The 24,523-nt window shown below is 36.5% G+C and overlaps 1 protein-coding gene and 1 pseudogene across 1 annotated transcript in view; one reads left to right on the top strand and one right to left on the bottom strand.

Moving 5' to 3' along the window:
- The window catches only part of CC2D2B (coiled-coil and C2 domain containing 2B), an 89,105-nt gene that overhangs the window by 23,342 nt on the left and 41,240 nt on the right, over nt 1-24,523 (top strand). The window contains exons 11-18 of the mRNA XM_088791915.1: nt 765-905; nt 3,768-3,873; nt 4,064-4,182; nt 6,495-6,672; nt 9,230-9,380; nt 10,102-10,249; nt 19,781-19,919; nt 20,496-20,699. Coding sequence (XP_088648041.1) covers nt 765-905; nt 3,768-3,873; nt 4,064-4,182; nt 6,495-6,672; nt 9,230-9,380; nt 10,102-10,249; nt 19,781-19,919; nt 20,496-20,699 — 1,186 coding nt within the window. The remainder of the gene's footprint in view (nt 1-764; nt 906-3,767; nt 3,874-4,063; nt 4,183-6,494; nt 6,673-9,229; nt 9,381-10,101; nt 10,250-19,780; nt 19,920-20,495; nt 20,700-24,523) is intronic.
- LOC141572916 (importin-5 pseudogene) lies at nt 15,286-19,304 on the bottom strand (annotated as a pseudogene).

Genomic DNA, 24,523 nt, shown 5'->3' with positions numbered 1-24,523 from the left:
CCTGTGTTTCTAGCAGTATGGTAGACTACATTTCCTGAATGACCCTTCTAATGAAAACAACTAAAAATGTCTGATAAAAATACAAATATTTTTATCAATATATCGCTGAAATGGCAAAAAATATAAGAAATCTGCAAAAACCCAAAAGAAGGTGAAAAGAGAAATCCTAAAAATTAGCATAAAGCTGACTTTTACACTGAGGATATTTGTTAAACACTAGTAACCTTGAGCTGTCATTCAGATGGCTTTACGGAGTGCTGAATGTAGAAGATAAAGCCAAGTTCATCTTAGTTGTAAAGTATAATAGGAGATCACTGTAGAGACAGGCGTTAAACTTCATGAAAGGGAGGACTATAAAGGGGATGACAAAGAAACTTAATAATCTTTTAAAACAATATGTTACTTGAGTATTCAAATAATGGGATCATTGCCCCATCAGGAAAAGTATCTCTAAATTTGAAGAAATGGTTCTAATTGTTAATCTGAAAATGTATAATAAATATACTGCAGTATGTCCAGAAAATCTACAAATATATGGATTTGAGCAGAGCAGTTTTGCATAGTGAAAAATCTTTAAGTAATAAAGGAATGAATCATTAATGGAATTTCAATCTCTATATCAAGATGTGGGTAAAATGAAAACAGTATCATGGGGTGGGGGGGGGCCCAGAAGAATTAGTGTAATACATTCTTTCAGGCCATTTTCAATGATTTAACTATTTCTAATCTACCAATATATTTTTTATCTACAATTATTGTTGTAGTAATACAAAACAGCTCTATGACTTAGAAAGGGAAAAGGACTCCTCCCTACTACACAGTATATTACAGACTTGGAAACAGATAAAATCCCTTAGACAACAGCAAGGGTTTACAAGCACCCCAATAAAGTTACAGTTTCAGAGGTGAGTGGCTGCTCTTTTGGTTCTTGTAGCTGTCCTGAGGAACTGCCCATGAGTGACTGGGAATTCATAGTAACTGGGAGAAAATCAAGAAGCTAGACAACTACTTGATGTAGTCAACAAAGGATTTGTATATATAAACAGTTCTTACAACTTAATAAGACAACTCAATTAGAAAATGGGCAAAAGATTTGAACAGACACTTCACTAAAGGTACATAGCTGGCAAATGAACACATGAAAAGATGCTCAACACTATTTCATGTCAACAGAGAAATGTAAATTAAAACCACGATGGGATATACTGCACACCTATGAGAATGGCTAAAATCCAAAACAAAACAAAAAAAGAAAAAGACTAACAAATGCTGGCAAAAATGCTGAGCAACAGGAACTCCCATCATTGATTGCTGGTGGGAATGCAAAATTGTACAGTGACTGAAAATAGTTTGTTTGGCATTTTCTTATAAAGTTAAACAGACCCAGCAGTTATACTCCTAGGTGAAACATAAATCATAAATACATGTCTAGTAGAGAAGAGAGTTAAAATTAAAAACTTGTTATTGAAATGGTTTGTGAACTCATAGTGAAATAGCTGATTCCCTCTTCACTACCCATTGTTCTGAGTTTTTTTTCAGAACTATAAAAGATTCGTGTAATTTCAGGTAATTAAGAAAGATGTTTACTTTGTTGATTTTTTGTGTGTTTCAGTGGTTTTTAATGAAAGTGCTGTTGGCACGTTCTGAAAAAAAAAAAGGGTAGAAAGTGCTTTGGGCGCATTATGAACCTAACCCAGCATGAAACTTTGTTTATCTTAGACTCCTAAATTCATGTAAATTTGCTGACTTGCCTCTGATCCTCTAAACCAATCTGGTACACCCATGCATTCTGAATCCCTGAGCAGAAAAGGAGAGCCACAGATGCCATAAGCTTCTTCATAGCAGCACCCCTCAACTAATATTGCCTGCTCACCACCTACTCTTATTCTCAGTCTAACTCCAATCCCATGTGCGGCCCTGTGAATTTATTCGTCCTGATATTCAACATTCAGCTTACCCAGTGGCCTTGGGTTTGGGTTTGGGTTTGGGTTTGTCTCTGCAGAGAGACTCCTGAACCAAATCCCACAGTGTTAACAATTAGGTTGGCCCCAGCAGGGCTAACCCCAACTACCCTATATTGGGGCGTTTAGCTTGGGAAGTTAAAATATTCTGATCAACTGAAAAAAGCCATATGTTTGAAGATCCTCCTGGGAACTCTCTCTGCTGGCTGAGTTTACCACTTGTGATCTCACAATGAGCATGGTTCTTGGAAGCCTAACTGAATAAGCTTGAAACCAGGCCTATAGGAAAGGTCTGGGACCTAGACACTAAGCTCAAGTTGTCTTTTCTTCATATATTTGGTTTTGAATTTGATAAGGCTTTGAGATATCCCTAAATAAAACAATTAAGTTGGCAGCTGGATGAATGGTTTGTGCTAGAAAGAAAAATGTGGAGGTCTGTGTCATAGTAATAGTGAGTAAGGCCCTATTTGTGCGTGAAACTGCTTAGGGATAGAGAAGAGAATGAGATGAAGATTGAATCTTGAGAAACCACTTTGGCGTGGCACAGGAGGAGAAACCAGAGGAGGAACAGAGAAGCACCAGTTAGAGTGTTTTGCCACAGAGGCACAGAAAAGGGAGTATTTTAAGATGGAGGGAGTGGTTAGTAGTGTGTAATGCTTCTGAAATATCAGTTAAATCCAGGACTAAAAATGTTCATTGGATTTCCTCACATGTGGGTTATTGATCTCAGCTAGAGCAAGATTTATGAGGTGATGGTGGCAAAATGAGATAGCAAGAAGTTGACGATATAGCCCTTTCTTCTCATTCAGGCAATAAACTCTCCTTGTGAAATGTTACCAACACTGCATTAAACTTAGAGAAACTGGCCGGGCAATTAGCTACAGATTTATTGTTTTTTGGCTACTGAATACAAACCACGGTGATAAATAGCAAAGAAAACCCAGAGTCCTCTATATTTTCTTCATTTCTGTTCTTCGTTAGGCACCGACCTGAACAGGATCCAGATAACTGTCAAAGGGACTTTTTAAAAGACAGAGCAAGCTATACAAGCAGGAAAATCCACAATATTTAGTAATGTTGGGACCTTCAGCATTTCCCAGAGCTACTGAATGGGAAGGAGGAAGCTATGAACCCAAGATCGCTGTCTCAGTAATCTCCCCAAAAAGGGACTCTGGGTATTAAAGCACCCATTCCCTTAACTTACTATACACTGAAATAACCTGGGGGAGCTTTAAAAACCACTATTCTGATTCAGTTGGTATCAGGTATGGTCTTCATGTCATCAGTTTTAAAAAGACTCCCTAGTGATTTAAATGTGATTAAGTGTGAGAGCCATTGTATTAAAGAACAATAAGTTAATTGATGTTCATATTGATTACCCTGAATCAGAGGAAAACAATAATACTTATTGAGTGTTTGTTGTACTTCAAGCTCCAGACTGAGCACTTTACATCAATTAATGCATATTGTCCTCATATCAACACAGTTTTCAGATGAGAAAAGTAACTGGCCCAAACTCCATAATGTCAATAATGAGTCTGGGTTTTCAATACAGGTAGTCTGGCCTCAAGCCTGTACAGGTAATATCCATACTAGGTTCACTATATTTTATTTCAGAAGGCAAAAATCATATATTTTTAAACCAGCTTTAATGAGAGATAGTTCGCATGCCATGTAGTTCACCCATTTAAGTGTACAGTTCAATGGTTTTTAGTATATTCACAGAGTTGTGCAACCCATCACAATTATAGCTTTCCAATACTTCCATTATTTCTGCTTTAAATAATTCTATTTATTATTAATTAGGATTAAAATGAATAAATTTGATGAACAAAAACAACAGCTGTCAGAAATGTGTGAGACTGAGAAGAAAACTGAAGGAAAAGCATATAAGAATGGGGAAAAACAGGAGGTATTTATATTGCAAAACAATATTCAATTCAACTAGTTATAATATTTGTTACGTAAGATATGAAATCTTGGTATTTGTAACAATTACCTAACAAAATTACAAATAATAAGAAATGAAAGTTTAATTTTAAGAATAATTGTACTAAGCAATGAATTTACTGTAAATTACATATTTGTTTTTTGGTTTCTAGAGCCTCCCATATTTAGCTTCAGAACTTGAAGAAACAGATATTGAAAGAATAAAGCCAATCACTTTGATGCCACAACTTTCTTTCGCTGCAGAATTAACAAACTTATCCAAGTGTTCACTGTAAGTGTTTCTATAGGATATTTCTTCCTTATATATTGTCTATTAATTGTATTGTTCTTAATAATATTAGAATTCTTGAGTGAGTTCCATATGCCAGGCACTTTGTTAAGTCTTTTTTTTTTCATACATTTGAACATTTATTCGCTACCATAGGTCTATGGTATTATGCTCATCTTAAAGATGGAGAAATTTGTGCTTATGGAAGGTTAAGTTACCATGGTCATATCACTGAAGTGGGACATAACCAGTTTGATTTGATGATTGTTTTTTGTTTTGCTATGGTAGTAATTTTTGTTCATGTGTAGATAGATGGGCTATGAAGCCACTGTAAACAAGGTTATACACCCTTGCTTGCTAACAGATCCCCTTGCTTTCATAAAACACTGTATTCTGTATTGGGAGGTCCCTCCTAGCAATTTTCTACTTAGACACAAACTTCTTTCCTTCCCACTTGTTACTTCTTCCTTGAGCTATAATGTTTTCTCCCTATTCCTAGGACATTTTATAGAAAAACAGATATCATACAGATCCCCATTTCTCCTATCTTTAGGCTGATGGATCTATCTCACCCCCTTAATGAGGATATGTCAACTTAGAGCACTGAACTCTAACTTCTCAACATCTGTGTCCCGTGGGACACTTTGTACCAATTCATCTTTAAGTATTGTGAATGTGCATCATTTAGTACCGTGTAGGAAGACAGTGGGTGTCCAGTAAGCATTCACATACATCAAATGAATGAATGGATGAAAATGAACATAAAAATAGCAGACACAAAGGCACAATTATCACTACCCTCTGTCTGACCAGAGAAGTGCAGCAGTGAAGGAATTCTTTATTTGTCCTACATCTACTTCCAAAAAGGGCCTGAGATAATTTATTATGTAAGACACGCATACAAAAGGACCATCTAAATGAGGATAAGAGAACAAGAGCCATAAAATGGAAGTTGGAAGTAAAGAGGAAAAGAGAAGGAGGAAGATATTTGTGCTGGAAAGCCTAGGCTGAAACTTAGTGGAAGTCCAGGCAAAAGGAAATATGATGCTTTATATCTGTTCAAAGCTATTGCTATCATGTGACATTGCTGTCATTATCCGTTTAAAATGTCCAATTGGATAGTTAACTCTCTAGAAAAGAATAATATAGAACTGATGTCAAAGATAGAGATGAAGGGAGCACAGAGCTTAAATAATAATTAAAAATAGTTTATAGGTGAAGGAAAAAAACAACAACATTTCCTGAAGATAAATGTAATTCTGAAATTAATGAATTTTCATCATTGGTTCATGAGCTCATTACTAAAACAACTTTTACAGGGCAACATGAAGGGCAAACTTTATTTGTAAGATATTTCTCTAAAGGTAATTGGGAAGATGGTGAGAAGAGGCCAAAAGGGAGATAGGAAGAATAAGTAATCTTTTGTACCTGAACCTTCTGAGAAGGTTACAGAGAAGATGGCCTCATATGGGGGCAGGGAGATTCTGGACCCATAGGACGATCAGTGTGGAGAACAGAGTGGATTTTATATTTCAACCAGGGCTTATCTACCAACCAGTCTTCTCCCTTCTGAAAAAGTGGATCAAGTCTTAAACATCATTAGATCAGTTCCTTTGCAGCTAAAATGATATTCAATAAATGTTGATTGAGGGAATGAATGAATGACTCTCTAGGAGTTTCATATCACTCAAGGGGTCATTTATTCCCCCAACAAGTGTTTTCATAGAAGCCCCAGGAAACTAACCTCTCTAGCTTGCCTCTCTAATCTTTGGGTTCAGAGAATGAATGTCTTGGAGAAAAACAGTAAACAACCTAAAGCTTAAAGGGACTTACAAAGACCTTTAATAAGACACAGCGAACCTACTGACTTAGAGCCACCTCCTTGATGTTATTGGTGTGTGTGTGTGTGTGTGTGTGTGTGTGTGTGTGTCTTTTAAAAGTTAGAAAACATTTTTAAATTTTTTATTCAAGCTCCCCTACCCTTTAAGTCCCTCAGTTTTCTCCTTTATAAGACATCTTATGATGGGTAAGTGCTGTAATCTCTTTAAGCTATACTTTAATAAAATAAGTAGTTGATTGATTTACAGAACGTTGATTTTAGTTCTTTCTCTATTTTTTGAGTAAATATCTCTCTTTGAAAACATTTGACTGGGTAGGAGAGGTTTTTACACATATTGGCAAGTGTTGTTGGTCTTAAAAATACCATAGGTCCTCTCAAACGGTCATATTTTAACATGCTAAGGTGCATTTTGAAATGAACATTTTATATCCATTTTGCTTTTCAAAGGTCCTTTAAGGGTTTATTTAATTTTTAGGCACGAACAAAAGAGGAGAACCAAAATTCAGAAGCTTAAATATTTTGTTAAAATATTATACAACGATAAACAGGTTTCTTGCACTTCAGTATCGCCTCTACAGTTTGATTTTAAAGTCATGTTTCAGCAAATTTTCAATATTCAGTTAATATATTGGCCTGAAACAATTTGCTTGGAGGTATGTCATTGTCATTTACTTTTATATCTTATTTTATGCCATACATAATTTTAAATTTCTTGTTAGCCATTGTTATATGTGGTAAGTTACTTCTTTTACATTAAGGAATAATTGATCTATATAGGTGGATATTTGTAAATAATATGTATATTTGTAATTCACCAATAGTCTTTTATGCTATAAGTACAAAATTATTTGATTTGTGGTTGGTCTAAATACTTCTCTCCTGCTATAATTCCCGGCAACCCTGGATGTACAGTGTTACTATTCATTTGCTAGAGAGGTGGGAGAGGGTTATTTACGCTATACTGAGTAGTTCAACTATTGTAAGTATTGAATGATTTCTCCAAATTGCCCCAGCCCTGACTTGGCGATTGCAGTCTCTTGCTGTATTTGTTCTTCTTTTTCTGAATTTGGGATCTATTTTACAAATCCGATGAAAGAACATATAACAGACTCCTGATCCCTGTCCAGAGACCCCACCACGAGAACTCCTGCGCTAAAGAAAATAGGACAATGGAGAAAAATTAGACACAGTAAAGGAGTCTAGACAAGAAGTCTTGATGGCTAATATGGGGGTTAAACTTGCATTTAGACCTGAAAGAAAAGTTATGAGAGAATAAGATTTGTAGTTGTGAGGGTGGGTGGAATTTGAGGAATGGGGAGAGGGTTATAATTACAAATCTAAATCAAAGTTAATTTTACAATAGCTGAAATAATTTGTTCTGTCCCTGATAAGAGGCTGTTTTTCATTTTGATCATCTGTGCTATCAAGCGCTAAAATGTATCATCCTAAAATGTACATCTGTTGAAATTCCTATTTAAAAAAATATACTGCCTATACTTTCCTGCTATTATACTTAAAATAAATTGTGATATAATAATACAACCACTTGAGGTTTAAAATGTGTCCCCTTCCCCCTGTAGATAAATGTGTATTTTGAATCCTTCCTCATCCCATCACTTAGCACATAATCCTAACAAACTAAAAGGCTGGGAAATAAACTAATCTAGAATCTAGGTAGGGATAAATTGCACCATTAACAAATGCAGAAATTGCAAAATAAATTTATATGCCCTAGCCTAACAAATTCTAACCTGCATTTCTAATTTACTTCTTACCATTCCTCTTTACTCAGTTCTTCACTTCGGCCAAACTGAACTGCTTGTTTTTTTCCCCTACAGCGTTGCAATTTCCTACTTCTGAATATTTGAATATTCTAATTTCTCCATCATAAAGCCCATTTTCATTCTTGACACTCCATCTCCACCATTCAGTAGTGTTGATAACTGCCATCAGGGGATAAGGCTGTTTCCAGGGAGACTTCACTAGGTGGGATTCTCAGCCTTTACATTTACTGCTTTCAAGGATCTGACTGACCTCCCGCCCTGCAGTCTCAGAAATTGGGTCTGACAGTCCCCTGAGAATGCAGCTACATACCTTAAACAAATTTACAAGGCTGGTATGTGACATCAGAATGCCAACTCAACATTTGAAAGTATTTATCAGTTCATTGTCTCTCTTTAGTTAGACAATATACTGATTTATAATAAGGAATTTCTTTTACAGGCCTGAATACTCTTTAAGTCCGTTAGCTATAAACCCTACAAACCTTTCAGCGTTAGGGATGCCTTTGTCAAAGAGACCAGTGTGTTGGCTTAAATTCACTTTTACAAGGGCAATATTTAGATCACCATAAAAAATAGTTGCCTCTTTGACTTTCCTTTTTCTCTGCCTTCTTGGTTAATCAATCATCCTTTTGATTTGCACACTTTTTTCTTCTCTTTCAAGGGGTATTTCACTCCTCCCTTGATTTCCTCCTTCTTAGAGTACATATAACTTCCCCCAAACACCAACAACACAGTATAGGTCAAAATAAGATTTTTCTATTGAAAAAATTTTAGGTTTGAGTTATGGCAGTGATGGAATTGTAATAAAAGCACAGCATACAGAATCGAAAGACCTGGGTTTAGTACCCGGTGGACACGTATGGAACTGTCTACTCAGCTCCTCCCTTGCTCCTTCTTCTGGGACTTTTCTGCCCTCCTCCCAATCCCATAGTTTGTTTAACTTGTCCTTGGAGTCTATGAGCCAATGAAGCTCCTTTTTTCCTGAGTAATTCAACGTGGGTTTCTATCACTTACTATAAAAACTAATAGAGTTTCATACAGAGAGCCCATTTCCTCATAAAATGGAAGGAGTAATACCCGTTTCCTATAATTTTTTTATCAGGTTTAAATGAGATTAAAAAAAAACTTTAAAAGTGCTACACAAAAGTAAGTTTTGGGGTATTGTGTTATATGTATCTGTATCTCAGAACTGTGTTTATAATCCTTTTATTCAATTTATCTTCTTCGAGACAAGTAAAAAACATTTTGTTTTTAGGGACATATGACTCCACTTTTCTCATAATCATGTGGATGAAATGCTATAGAGAAATACCTATTTTCTAGTATTTAAAAAAAAAGAGTACAAATGTGTTCTTGAGGGTCCTTATTTTAGTTCTTTTTAATTTTGTATTTTCAAGGAGCTATCAACCATTTCTTTTATTTTTAGGTCTATGAAATAAATAAAAGGACACGCTTACTGGCAAAACTGTATATACCTTTACCTAACACCACAGAGCTGAAAAACAAATCTGTTTTGGAATATGTAGAGTTTAGCTCTGATGAGCGGGTCATACCTGAGTATGGAGAAGTAGGAAGCAGTAAGTTTGTTAAACATGCTTCTTTCCCCTTATTTCCTTCATGAGTTCCATAACTCTGGGTCATTTATGTGAGTAAATAATTCTATATTTACAGTATTAGGTTGAAAATGTATTAAGTTCCCCTTTCAGATATTAAATTTTTTTGAACTTTGGCTTGAATCAGATCTTTGGGAAATCTAAAATTTGGAATTAGCATCTGTGCTTTTCCTGGGTCATCTGAGATAAGAGCACTGTGTTCTCTGGAATGTGAGCTCTGCTCCTGAGTCGACAGACTGATCAGCCTCTGCCTCTCCTTTAGTGAAGCCTAAAGATGCTCCAGGATGTGTTGATTCATCTTTTAACTGAATAGGGAAGGGAGGAAGCAAAGGAAGGAGAGAAAGGAAGAGAGAAAACGAGAGAGGAGAAAAGGGTTGTTTGTGTTCACTTGTTTTTCAATTGGTATTACTCCTCATGCAGTTAAGTTTGTTAGTACGTCTGTAAGAAGACCGATGAAATTCTTCTCCTTCTCCCCCAGAATCTTTCTCTGTTTGAAGCAGTCTGCCTTGCAGTATCTCAGATGGGAGATGAGGGAGAGCCCTAAGATTAGAGTCTAGGGTCAACACAGAACTTCCTTTGTGTTCCTGGGGTTCCATAAGTAAAAGTCAGGGAGGAAATCTACAATGTGTTCAAACTGCACACTTTTGTAAAAAACTAAATATTTTTTCATGAATTTTATAAACAGATGTGCCTTTTCTTCTTGCGGGTGATGGGACTGAAGAACTTTGTCTTTTGACATCAGGAAAACTAAGCTATTCTCTATCATGGGCCTTAGATGAAAATGGTATTCCTCTGACAGTTGTGTCACAGTCGTTAAGATCTGCTTATTGCAGGTAATAAACTTTTATGGTTGAAAATCATGCCAGTCCTCAGCAAAGCATCACACAAAACCTGTGTCTATAAAAGGGAAAACTCTAGCAGTAGTAGGAGCAGTTTATTTGGATGTTTATTTATCTTTTATAAATATATAAAATATGTATTTTATTTATAATTACTAAGACAATAAGTATCTTTATATGTAACAGACTGTATTGCTTCAATGTTTAGGGTTATAGACTCATGGAGGATGAGAGAGGCGGTTCCATAGCCTTTAATTTATAAGCAAAGGCCAAGACTCCCAGGGATTTTATTTCTGGGGCCTTCATACCTCCCAGCCATTCTGGATATAAAAATAATCATTTATGCATTATCCATTTGCTGGAAAGAAAATCCTGGAAATTTTATGCTATGTCCCAGGACTTACTAGAGGAATTGGGACGAGTTTTTAGATCACACCCACAAATAGGATTACCAGAAATAAGTACAGTAAAATTCTATAAAAATGATAATGCTGGCTTATATGTATATTATACTGTTTGAGAAACACTGTAAATATAAAGGGCCAAGTAGATCATTTAAAAATTAGTGAATGACGATATCAAAACGATGGCCTTTCCCCTCCCCATCTAAACATGTATTTTTAAAAAAACGTTGCTATATAACATTATAGAAAAGGCAGAAAAATGTTGAGACAATAAAACTATTGATGGTTGCCAGGGGTTAGGAGGAGAGAGGGATGAAAAGGTAGAGCACACAGGATTTTTAGGGCAGTGAAATTTTATGGTGTTGTAATTGTGGATACATGACATTACATATTTGTCAAAACCCATAAAATGTACAACATCAGGAGTGAACCCTAACATAAACTGGACTGAGTGATGATGATGTGTCAGAATATGTTCATGGATTGTAACAAAGGTAACTCTTTTATTGCACTGTAATATATGGTGCAGGATGTTGATAGTGGGGGAGGCTATGGATGTGGTGGTGGGGGTAAGGGACATGTGGAAACTGCACTTTCTGATCAATTTTGCTGTGAACATAAAACTGCTCTAAAAACGTTTATTTTAAAAATATAGTAAATTAAAAAAATAATATTGCTATACATAATTTGGATTAAAAATGAAATCAAGGGGCTGCCAGATGGCTCAGTTGGTTAGAGCACGAGCTCTGAACAACAGGGTTGTCAGTTCGATTCCCACATGGGCCAGTGAGCTGTGCCCCCCACAACTAGATTGAAAGACAACTACTTGGAGCTGATGGGCCCTGGAGAAACACACTGTTCTCCAATAGTTCCCAATTTAAAAAAATCAAAACTGAAATTAGAGACTATTTTTAAAATAACAAGAACACTATATATAAAACCGGTGGCATATGGCCAGAGTCACAATAAGAGTTCATAAAAACTTTTCTTGGTAAATAAAAAGTTTTCGAGGGGGAAAAACAAACAAACCTAAAACTAAATGTTAGTAGCACTCAATAATTGATGTTGAGGAAACTGAACTGGTGGATGTACATTACTTATCAAGAAGTTTAAAAATAAAAAGAGGCTGAAAATAAGAGAGACAACAGAATCAAAATATGGATTTCTAAAAAAAGTGGGGCAATTTTTGTCTTCTTAAAAGAATCAATGAAAGCCATGGAAAAGGAGCCAGAGAATATGTTAGAAAGAGTATGAGGTCCTTTAGAGCCAGAAGATATTGAACCAGAGTACAAGTGAATAGCTATGTTTCTTTAGAAAATGAGATATCTCTTCTTCAAATCAGAGAATGAGTCAGAAATCACTATAAAGACAGAAATGTAATTTTTGATGGATGTCCTTGTTTTGCTAAGTAAATGAGGTCATCTTTTTAGAGACCTTGAGAAGGGCATTTTAGGAGAAAAATGGACAATGAATACATATAATTCATTTTGGAACTAGATAATAAACTTTTAATATCCTGACCCATTGTTTTATTTCTTAGTATTTCCCTAACATAGACCCCACTGCAACTATTCCCAATCTTGGCCTCATTATACTCTTTGCTTTTTTTCTTGGAGTCAGATGTTTATTCTCCTTGCTCTAAAGCTAACTTTTCTATAGGTAATTTTGAACTTTCTTTTGTTTCCTTTAGGATTCTGCTGACATATTTATATCCTTTTTTTACATTATCTTCAACTTTTCCATCTCTCTATACTGTTAGTTTTTTGTATTGAAGAAGTCTTCTTTGTTTTTTAAAACAAAGGAAAATCTAAGCAATTGATTAAACCCTGAAAACACTATTTGGCTGTTTTTGTTTTTTTCCTGCCTAAGCCCTCCTATATGTGGTTATTAGTCTGCGTACATTTCTTCCTCTTATTCCTGAAGGCTACCAGTGACCTTCTGACCATATTCATTGGCCTGTCCTGATCATTTTACTTCTTTAAGTCTCTTCTCTCTTGAGTTCTGTGATGCTGCACTTAGCAGGTCCAGTTACTTGGGAACTCAGCTTTACAAAAGATTGAAAGCAGTTCTGTGAAAGATTGGGACAAATGACAGGTTTCAACAGGGAATGAATTGCAAGAGTGGTTTCCAAAGTCCAGAGCCCTTTCTAAAAGAAGTTAAGTCAAACTTTACAATTGTGGCCTCTGAGATCAGATGAGGAAGTTACAGAACTCTCCTCTATGGTTGTGGGAATTTAAGGGCTTGTGCTGAGCCATGGTTCTAGGCACCTGGGATGGGTGCTCCAAAAGGCAAGACTGACTTGTGAGAGTCAGAGCATGGAGCCAAAGAAGATCCAAAAGAAAGTATTCTTTTTTTCATTGACTTACTCATTCATTCATTCATCAAATATTGACTGCTGGAGATAAAGCAGTGACCAGAAGAAGACCTTAGAATGCTTTAATACTACATTAAGCAAACCTCTCCAATCTTAATTATTATTGTCTAGAGTTTTCAATTAACCCATTTTTTAAAACATAAAACAATTTTTCTTACACTTACTAGTTAATTAATTTTTCTGACTTAATTAATTGACTTTTATGTTTGCCGCTATTTTTTATCTACCACACTTAGATTCTGGATTTACTTTTCTTGCTGAAAGCCTACTCTTTTAATGATTCTTTCCATCAGTTTCTGTGGCTAGCAATTTCTTGAGTCTTTGTATGTCTCAAAATATCTTTATTTTGTCTTCATTCTTGAATAGTAGTTTAGGTGGGTATAAAATTGAGGCTGTATTCATTTTTCTTAACACTTTGAAACTATAATTGCATTATTTTCTGGGAGTTATCATTTTTGTTTTAAAGTCTGATATTGGTCTAAATGTTGGTGTTTTGTAGACAGTCTGTCTTTACTCCCTGGTAACTTTAATAAAATTTTTTGCTTAATTCATAGAGATAGGAAGTCAGGGTCTGGGGGGAGGGAGGACTGGTGAGCTATTGTTGAATGGTACAGAATTTCTGTTTGGAATTGTGAAAACATTCTAGAAGTACATAGTAATGGTAATTTTATAACACTGTGAGTATACGTAATAACACTCAATTGTTACTTGATTGACATTTGGTTGTGGAGGAGGAAGTACAGATGACAGAAGGATTTTGCCATAGCCCACAGATGAACACACCTATAGGGGCAGCTAGAGGAATTAGTATAGTATAGCAAGGGCAGGAGATGTTCTGAGTTTGTTACTTTCCTTGAAGCAGAAATCATGGGACTTTGTTGAAATCGAATTACAATTATTTTTTAGGCTCATAATGGAATAAGTTTCACTCCCTAATCTATTCATTAACATTTATGCTTTGCCTCAGACCTTATTTTCTAAGGGACCTGCACTAAGACAGAGAAGGAAAATTTGTTACATGTTGGTGCCACAGGTGGCAGGCCCTAGAAATCTCTTATGACAAAGACATCAAAATGGGTCAAATATGAGGGCAGAAACGGGAATTAAATTAAAGAAAGGAAGAATACTCAAACTTTACTTATTTGTAAATTTGCTTACATTTTTATCAGGCATTGGCTCTGTTAGCAATACTTTCCAAAGATGTCATAGAAATAGGAATGGATGTTGATGGCAAGTAACGAAAAATATGTGTCCATTTTTCCTCTAAGACATTATTGAATCTGAGTCAGAACTGTGTTTCTGGAATCCAGTGGATAGACTGGAACTTTTCCTAAGTGCTTTATAGGAAAGATCTTAGAAATAGTCTAGCCCCAAATCTTCTAATTACCCTTGATGAGAGAGATTATCTATGAAGGCAGAGATTAAATAACTGGAATAATTAATAGCTATTAGATACAATTACTGTTGAATTCCTTCTGCTCTTAGCCTATAGCTAGGTCACCAAGGATGCATTATAAGTCTACCCTATCTTTTATAGCTCTCTGTCTTCTGAAGATGACCTCATGTGACCAAACAAAGATGCTTTTAGCACCTACTTCTATCATTATTATATCACTTTATATTCTAGTAAATATATTTATATTTCAACCATAAAGATATAGCCTAAAGATTCTTTTTTTTTTTTTTTAAAGAAAAAAAACCTTTAATTTTAAATTCTGATCTAGGCATAAAATTCATTTTTTATATCACGGTTAAATTTAGTACAAACTATAAAAATGTTAACACTGACGTTTCAACAGGAATCTATTAAGATCCCTTAGAAAAATTATTTAAAGAAACAACAGCAAGTCATTTACTGCTATGAGGTTAATACATTAAAAAAAACAAAAACATTCACACATTGTACTGAATTTATCAGAAAATAATTTTAGCCATAATACTTCTCATAAAATTAAAAGTTGCGTGTGACTGTATAGCAGTTACAATTTGCAATGAAAATACTAAGCCAAATCTTTTTTATTTAACCAGAACAAGCCTAGTTTTAAAAGGACACCAACGGTGAACGGAGTAGGTGTATCATAACTTAGCTTAAATTAAAGTGAGAGATGGTAAAAACTAGATACTTTCAAATTTGAATTGCACAAGGAAAATATCAGGGGAAGAAAACATTCAGAGCCATAGTTATTACTTTAAAAAAATATTAGATTATTTTTATATTAAAAACATTAAATGAATCCAAGCCAGACAGTACGGAATTTTTACACCAACTTTTTTTGTATTTCAATGTTGTTTATTGAGGAGTGAATGAGACTACTGCCAGACATGCCAACGACACTTCACATTCAAGGGCTGGAAGCTGAAAAGCTTTCCAAACTAAGTCACCACATAAGCCTTCTGGGTAAAAGAACCGAAAGTGACATCAAATATGACATCATGCTTGTATTTTGTCTTCAGCTTTTTTCAATTTTTGGATCTACTAGTTTGCTGGGTAGGCTTCCTTCTACCCTACAAAATAACTCACACTCCAATTAATAGAATTAACACTAGGTGTACAGCAATTTGTTTTAACACACATCTATTTTGAGTAACAAATCTTAAAGCTGTTTTGTCTTAAATTTCCTTATGTCTAATGAGAAAAATTAATTTCATTTCCCTTTCACCTTCACATGGTGGGATATACCAATAGAAAAATACTCTTCAGTGCTACTGTAGGGAACTTCTTCAGTGGTCTGATAAAATCCATTGAAACACCATTCTGAAACCCAGTGCTTCTCTTCCTGCTGTTGTGGCTTTAGAGAAGAATGGCCTACACACAACTCTACCGTTCTCTTTTGCTCAAAAACAAACAACGAAACCTAAACGAAAGGGTAAACGTTTATTTGTAGTTAGTTTTCTGGTGATGGTAGTAAGGCCCTTCAAGCAGAGTTCAGGAGCTCCTGGATGGCCGCCTGCTGCTCAGGACTGAGTTGAGCTATGCATTCAGTCCACAATCCTCCAGAAGTCTGTACTTGGCGAACTACATTAGCCAGACGTTTGGCACAAGGATCTTCATGTTTAATTGCCTCATGCATTTCTCCTTCTGCAATTATACTGAATATTTTGGGCAGATTGGTATTGTTTGGGCCAAGAACAATTGGGTGATTACTTTCTATCAGGTCACACAGGTAACTGAAAGTCTGAACAGCTTCTTCTTTATCTTCATGTAGTGGAAGCCAAGACAACCAGTGCGGTAGGACTTCTTCCACGTTCACACAGTCGGACTTGAACTTCATAATTTTCCCTACTGCTGAGATGCAGTTCTCTGTAGCATTGACATTTTCTTTGGTCTTAGAATCGGCAGATTGAATAACTCTTACCAGCAGAGGAAGTGCTTCTGTACAAAAAGGACGATAGTTATCTCCACCATACTGTGCCATGACTCCCAGGCCATACGCAGCTGCTTGCCTGACTTCTGCGCTGTTGTCACATACATATTGCAGCATTGGCCTTAAGAAATATTCTGCATATTTAAATGAGGCTGGACTACAGTGTTCTATAACATCATCAAAGATGCACAATCCCCACTGTCTGTCTGGCCATGGTCTATGCGGACAAATTAGGTTGACAATTAACGGAAGCAGTTGTTCAAACCATGGTAACACCTTTTCCTTGTAGCTACTGAATATTGAGTGTAAAATGTCTGACACTTTGGTCAGAATATAAATATCATTATCATCCTCATCTTGTAGTGACTCTTCCACCTGCTCATCATAGTCTTCGTCTTGTCTTTTAACTTGTCGCAATTCTTGATTTTTAAAATGTTCTTCGAGTTTAGCTTTCAGTATACCTCCCAATTCTTCAAAGTGTTCATTATTAAGGCATCCATCTCCCATTACTTCAACGCACTTTGCAAAAGAATGCATTATTTCTGAGAGGACATCTGAATCTGGTTCTGTGCCAATGGCCTTGGTTAGAGCATCACACATAAAATGCCACATCTGTGTGAGATACTCAGGACCACGAACTCTTGCACATTCCAAGAGAAGAGGCATGGATTCTGCTGCTGCCACTCGAACACCATCGTGGAAATAAAATTTCAGTAAAGGGACCATCAGTTTGACAACCTGTTCGGTGTATTCCACAAAGCCTTCCTTTAACTCCTTAGCATAGCAAACCAGCATCTGACAAGCAGTTGACTTTTCTTCCAATCCTGCAGTTTTAATACCAAAACTTTGCTGGTCGCCAAGGTTCACAAATTCCCAACCATCATCATCACTCATGTTCTCCATGTCTTGGGTATCTAAAAGGGCTACTTCAGGCTTAATCGAAGCTGTCTTCATCAAAGGGCCCATAACCACTGGAAGGTACTGCTGAAATTCTTTTCCAAGGATTTTGCACATTCTGGCCCATGCTGAGATCATGTAAGATATCTGAGGATCGTCATCTTCCATATCACTGAAGTCTGTCTGGGTCTTCAACAACAGTTGCATCACATCTGATGCATCTTGCATGAATTTTTCCTTCCCAACAGCCAGACCAATGAGACTGATGCATTCAATAGTTTTTCCTCTGAGAAGTCTCAGTTCTTTTTGAACTGCATTCTCAACAATGTGCTTTAGTGATGGCATAAATAAGTCATAGTAGGGGACAAATTTTTCCTCTGCAGTATCTGCAACTGATGCGATAGATGTCACAACTTGTTCCAAAACTAACTTGGTACCTTTTTGAATCAACTCTTGGAGTTTAAGTACCATGATGGAATGCAGATGTTTCACCAGATTATCTAAATACGGAATAAGCAGCGACTTGGGACAGTCCTCAGTAAAATTAATGAGAGCGGCAGCGGCGTGGGCCTGCACGCGTTGGTTGCCCTGGTCTTCCATGGTCTGCAGCAGAGCTGCAATCACCTTTTCATGGAATTTCTTTTGGAAACCAGGTGCAAAATCTGTGGCCATCTGTCCCACGGCATTACAGGCTGCATACCTTACTCTTGGATGAGGATCCTGAAGAAAAAGCAAAACAAAATTTACTATCTCATTTAGAATTCCTTCCATTTGCTGGTGGCATCCTTCGCCAATGGCAGATAAGGCCATTAACCCTGCATGCCGGTATTTCCAGTCAGGATTTTAAAGCATTTGCATAATGTGTTCCTTGATCATTGGCAGAACGAGCTTTCCACCAAGTCCGCAAGCCATTCGGTCTAAAGCACTCTCGCCAGCAACTGCATTGCTGTCAAAATCGTCGTCTTCCAACTCGTCCGCATTGGCCCAATCCTTATCCTCTTCCAGGTCAACCATCATTGCTAACATCTGAGGGATAGTCTGTGCAACAATATTGGTATGTTTTCTTAACATAGCAGCTGCAGTCTCAGAGAGGGTCACAATTACTTCGAGGGCAAGCTGGCGCTGCATATTATTGAGGCTAGGCTAGTGTCTCCACACAACTTCAGACTTAGTTGTAAAGTAGCTTCCAAGTGAGGACGCAAATATTTTGGAACAGTATCTGCAATCTCAACAAGGGATTTTAGAACTGAATCATTCTGGTAGCACGAGTCATTTACAGACTGTAAGAACCCAGGTAACAAGTCTGCAAAATGTTTGAACAGAGTAACATTGTGCTCATTTGCAAGTATAAAAGCAGCTGTAGCTCTAGCAGATAATGTTCTGATCGATGGATGTTCCTGACCTTGCATACACTGAACTAACATCCGTTTGATGATGTCTAAATAGTGCTGCTGCTGGTTCCCAAAAATTCCAGGAAAGTTCCAGAAAATGTGAAGGGCAGCTTCCCGCAGTCCCATATTTTGAGAGCTGACTGAATCAAAAAGGAACTTCAAACCTTCAGGCCATTGGTTGTTGCCATCCTCATCTATAAGATTCCTGGCCAGCTCTGCAGCAATATCACAAATTTTTTTCCTCATACTAGACTGTGTTTCCATTTGAATAATCATTAGTAGTTCACTCTTGATGGCAGTCTGGACATCAGAAGGAAGAGTTGGGTAGACTTCATCAAATGCAGAGGACAAAAGACGTCTTAGCAGCACGGCAGCCATCTGTCTAGCCTCCTCAGCAGCTGCTGTATTTCTGATAGCTTGTAAGAGGAATGTGATCTTTGACTGGCCTGGGATATTCTCATAGGTTTCCTCTGCCTGTTTCCGGACCACATTGTCGGGGCTGAGCAGGTTTCCCAGAAGCAGGTAGAACTGTTGCTGCTCCGCCGCGGCCGCCGCCATTGCGCTAGGCGTGAGAGAGAGAGCGAGAAGGAGGGAGGGGAGACAGAAGCTGCGAGGCGCGCTGGCTAAAGATTCTTTTTATATTGTGGATTTTATTAATTTTGCTTAAGCAAACATCTTGGTTAAATTTCAATGTTGTGCATCCTATGGGAAGAAAATATTTAATAAATTACTGTGGTCAGGGTTTACAGAATACATCTAATAAGCACTATTCACTTCAGCATCTACTCTGTTTTAGCTTCTACACGGAGTGGAGATGGCATAGATGAATATTTACAAACTTTTTACCCTCAAGAAGCTTACTGTCTCTTAAGGGAGGGGGTAGACATGTATCAAAATGCTGTGATACAAGTTAGAACATGAAAAGAACCAGAAAAGAAAGCACATCTAAACTTCTATTTTATCCTTAAATGCTGGGGATGGATAGGTTTTATCTTTAAATACCTGAAATGGGTAGGTTTTGCCCTGTATAACAGATGGAGGAGTAGAACCTGCATATTGGATGCAAATTCACCAACTAGTTTTCTCTGTGTTAGTGTGTTAAGGAATGTAGATGCAAGAAGTGTTCCTGAAATTCCATGGCTCGTTAATACACAGAAGCTTTTTCAGTGGGCAAATGAAGTCAGAGTTGACCCAAATAATCCAGAACATTCTGATTTAATGGAATTTATTATGGTAAGTTATAGCAAATATCAATACTGTAAATACATTCTATTTCCTGAGCTCTATCGCCTTATACTCCTCCATAGTAGTTATTCATTCATGTGTTTTATCCTTCTTTGTGGAACTACAGCTAATAAATCTTTGTCTCTCTTATGGCAACTCGCACTCTTCCTTGCATGGACCATGTACTTTCACTTGCATTTATTGAATAAAGCAATGCATAAATAGATATTGCAGTTAAGTTTTCCTAGATCAGAGTTTTCCAACTGATGTGCTGAATTACTTATAAGTATAATGATCCTCTCTCAACTCTTAGGGCAACCAGATGCACACAGTCTCATATTTCAACCCAGTGTGCAACACCAATGTTTTCATTTTCTTTGTAAGTTATGACCAGGAAAAGTTTGGGAGCCAGGTAGGCTGGATTCTGTATTTTTTAGCATCTCTGTACAGATTCAGTTGCTCCATTTCCTTATTATATGCCAACTCCCACATTTCACAGTTGAGGGGGAAAAATAGTATTTTGAAATAATTCTTGAATTTAGAAAAAATTAATATTTTAAGTAAATATTACTTTATGTTTTACAGTACATGAAACACAAAGGGCAAGATATTCCTAAGTATTTTCGTCTTGAACAGTTGCAAGATGAATTTAACTTTGTTTCTGAAGAGGAAATGAAAAAGAGTAAACGTTTCCAGATATTGCAACTTAGAAATGCAGGTCTATTAGATGTTTTCCCGCTGCAGCAAATACCCCTCTATGACAGAGAGATTCCAGATTTACTCTTCCAGGTACGTAGTTTCTATTTGAATATGACTTATTATATGAGAAGTTAATATTTTGCTACTTTAAATCTGCCTTGATTTCTTTTTTCTTTTTTTTTTAAACCGATAATCTGTAGACAGATTCTCCCCCATTCTTTCTTTAGGCATTAAAAATGTACTGATTTCCCAAATTCCAGAAAGTCCTTACCTAGATTTTGCAACTTAGTTGTTGTACAAACAACTTATTTCACAGCCAAAATCCTTTAGGTATATTGTACATTTATGTAAATACTGTATTTTTGCTATTGTGAAATGCATCACCAATTTAAAAGCACCTTATGGAGATGAGAGAGAGAAACACTACCACATTAAACTTACACATTGATTGTAAAGCACACCTCAATTTCAGGAACTTTAAAATGTGAGGGGGGAAAAAAAGAAAAATTAGTCTTATGCTGTGTGGGGGTGGTGTGCTGGAGCTTGCCATCACCAGCCATTGGGAGCCTGTTGCGTGCCTCTTCCCAACTCCATCTTCAATGACTTCATGGTGATTGCTTTAAATTTGTTGCTGGGGGAATATATACACCATAAATCAGTAAATGCTACAAATTGGGGCTTGCCCTCCCATTCCCAGAGAACTGGTTGTTAAACATTTACTAGTACATCACTAATCTCAAAATAGTGGATTGTAAGAGTTAATTCCTGTAGAAATAACCAGTTGTAGTAGCCATAGCACTTGAGTTTGCTAAGTAAAAGATGGTTCAAGAAGAAAGGTATGTAAGCACAAATTGTGCTGTCAGTGTATTCAGACTCCATATGTTAGGAAGAATGGATTAAAGATCTATAAATGAAAAGGAGAACTTTAAACCTATAGAAAAGCAAAGAATATGACATTGGAATAGACATAAGTACAAAAAAGCAAGACTGATACATCTGTGTATAGTAAAATTCAAACTTATGTTTGCATGCCATGTAACTGGCAAAGGATTCCATATAATCAAGGAAATGATCGAAGATATGAATGGCCAATTCACAGATGAGGACCCCTGAGTAGTCATTCACATGGAAACATGCTTAATTTCACTAGTAATCAAAGAATTACACATTAAAACAACACTGAGATGCCAGCAGATAGGCAAAAATAAAAACAAAACAAAAAAACCCTGACACTTCCACATGCTGCTGGTCTAGAGCAATGAGCTCTCTATCCTGGTGGCAATAAAATTTAAGTTATACTTTGGAAAGTGGTTTGGCAACAACTGTTTTACTTGTAGAGGCTATAAATGAACCCAGTCTCTGGGTATTACATTCTGCAGGAATTCTTGGCATATGTACTCAACAGGAGTACAGAAAGTTCATTGCAGTATTGTGTTTAATAGTTTTTAATTGTAAAACCCAGGAATAATCAATGTCCATTAGAAAATGGCTAAATCATGGTATATTTGTAGTATTTGGCTATTAAAATGAATTAATACAAAGTACGTGTGTTAATTTGACTACATCTGAAAAACAATGATGAATTAAGATGGCCAAGTGACATGTGCTATGTGATAAGATTTGGTAGTTTTAGAACATGCAAAACAAAGACTGATGTATACACAGATACTAAAAGTGTGAAAGCATGTAAGAGAATAATAAACACCAAAATCTGGCTTGTTTACCTCTGGAGAGATGGGAGGAAAATGGGATTGAGGTGTACACAGGGGACCCTTCAATAGTATCTGTAATGTGTTACTTCATTAAAAACCATCAAATGTGAGAAAGGTTTGGATTAATTAAAGCCAAGTGATGGTCATTCACACATTTTCGATATGCTTGATAGTTAATAATAAAAACAAGTATTTTAAAAAGAAAGAAAATGTTTCAGCATTTTGGATTTTTCCGGTGATGTAAACTGCATTGAAAAGAAGCATTTGAGGTTAATTGTGGAATTGAAGGAGTGAAGGGAGAAACTAGAAGGGACCACCCTCACATCCACTGGATGATTGGACTAACTTTCAGATGTAATTAGCCAGAGATGCAGAAACATACAGAGGCAGGGCAGGACATAATATAGGACAGCTGCAACGAATTTTGATGTTGGTTTTCCCTGGGCTCTGGTACCCTGATAGGGAGTAAGCTTCTTGTGACATGCCCACACGGAATAGGGGTTTGCCATAGCTAAACAAACAAAACAAAACAAACAAAAAACCTGTATAACATAGCAAGGTTTCCATCACCACCCTGAAAAGAATTAATACTTACATGGTAAATGCACTTCTATTTAAAGGAATGTTTACAAACATTGGACTCTTCTGGTTCTTGAACCCAAGTCAAGGTTACTAAGGCCATAATCATCCTTCAAGAGAAGAAATAGAAGAAATACAGCACGTGGCCAGGTGTCACTGAGCAAATTCTCTATCTCCAGCTTTCCCACATTTTGGAAACCCTATGTTTTATACTTTACCCCTTGACTGTGATTCAATACCCTATTATCTGTATGGCTCGGAAACCGAGTTTAATGTAAAGATCATGATCAAAAATATTTTTCTTCATGGACTCCTACACAAATATTACACTTAATGGAAACATCAGTTTCCCCATTACTTTCAACAACATAAGGATGCCCACTATCATTTCTTCCAGTAAGTGCCAATGCATTAAGCTAAATAGGAGGAAAGGAAAAGAAGGAAGTTAGAATTGGAAAAGAAGAGCCGAACTGTCCTTGTTTGCAGAAAATACATTTGTCTTCATGGAAAACAAGAGACTCTACAACAAACTGCAACAACTAATAAATTCATTGAATATAATATCCATCTTTAAAAATAAATAATTACTTTTATTGCAAAAGGAAAATTGTACCTCCACAATGGAGAAATGTAGGTGTCACCATCTTGACTCAATGATCCGACTTAATCTTACTAATTGTGGACAACAGAATAATGGCTCCCTAAACATATCTACTCTCTAATCTCCAGACCCTGTGAATATGTTATGTTACATTACTGAAAATGGGGAGATTATCTGGGTGGCCCTAATCTAATTATATGAGCCTTTAAAAGCAGACAAATTTTTCCAGCTGGCAGCAAAAGAAAGCTGCAGCCGCAAGAGAAGTCAGATTCCAATTATGAGAAGGATTCAACGTGTAGTTGCTGGCTTTGAGATTCAAAGGCCAACTGCAAAGGCTGGAGAAAGGCTCCTACCGTGTTTCCCCGAAAATAAGCCCCAGTTAAGGTCGTCAGCCATACGGACACATTTAGTACTTTATAATGATGTTCCAGAAGAAGATGACATAACTGTATTTGAATACATGTAGATTGTTGTACATGAAAAAATAAGACATCCCCTGAAAATACGCCCTAATGCATCTTTTGAAGCAAAAATTAATATGAGACCCGGTCTAATTTTCGGGGAAACACATTAGAAGATAAGGGTGGGCCCCAGCAAGGAAATGAGACTTCAGTCCTATAACCACAAGGTACTGGATTCTGCCAACAATCTAAATGAGCTTGGAAACAGATTCTTCCCAGAGCCTCCCAATAAGAACTCCTGGCCAACACCTTGATATCAGCCTTATGAAACCTAGAGCAGAGAAACCAGCTCTTGACAACCTGGACTTCTCATCTACAGAACTGTGAGATAATAAATGTGTGTTTTTGGAAGGCACTAAATTTGTGATACTTCGTTATGGCAGCAATAGAAAACTAATACATTAATAAAGGACAACCATACATTATTGCCTTTTAATATGATACAATTTATGAAATATGCAGTATATATGAAGTACTCTTGCCAAAAAAAAATGTGTAATCTAAATTAAATTAAGACTTTAATTTGTTTACAAGAAATATGAAGAATAGAGAAACAAGTTA

This window comes from Rhinolophus sinicus, chromosome 15 (genome assembly GCF_057876585.1).
Source record: "Rhinolophus sinicus isolate RSI-liver-muscle chromosome 15, RSI-T2T, whole genome shotgun sequence".
In the NCBI taxonomy this organism is placed as follows: Eukaryota; Metazoa; Chordata; class Mammalia; order Chiroptera; family Rhinolophidae; genus Rhinolophus; species Rhinolophus sinicus.
Note: the sequence above shows the minus strand (reverse complement) of the source record. Positions and strands in the feature narration are given on the sequence as shown.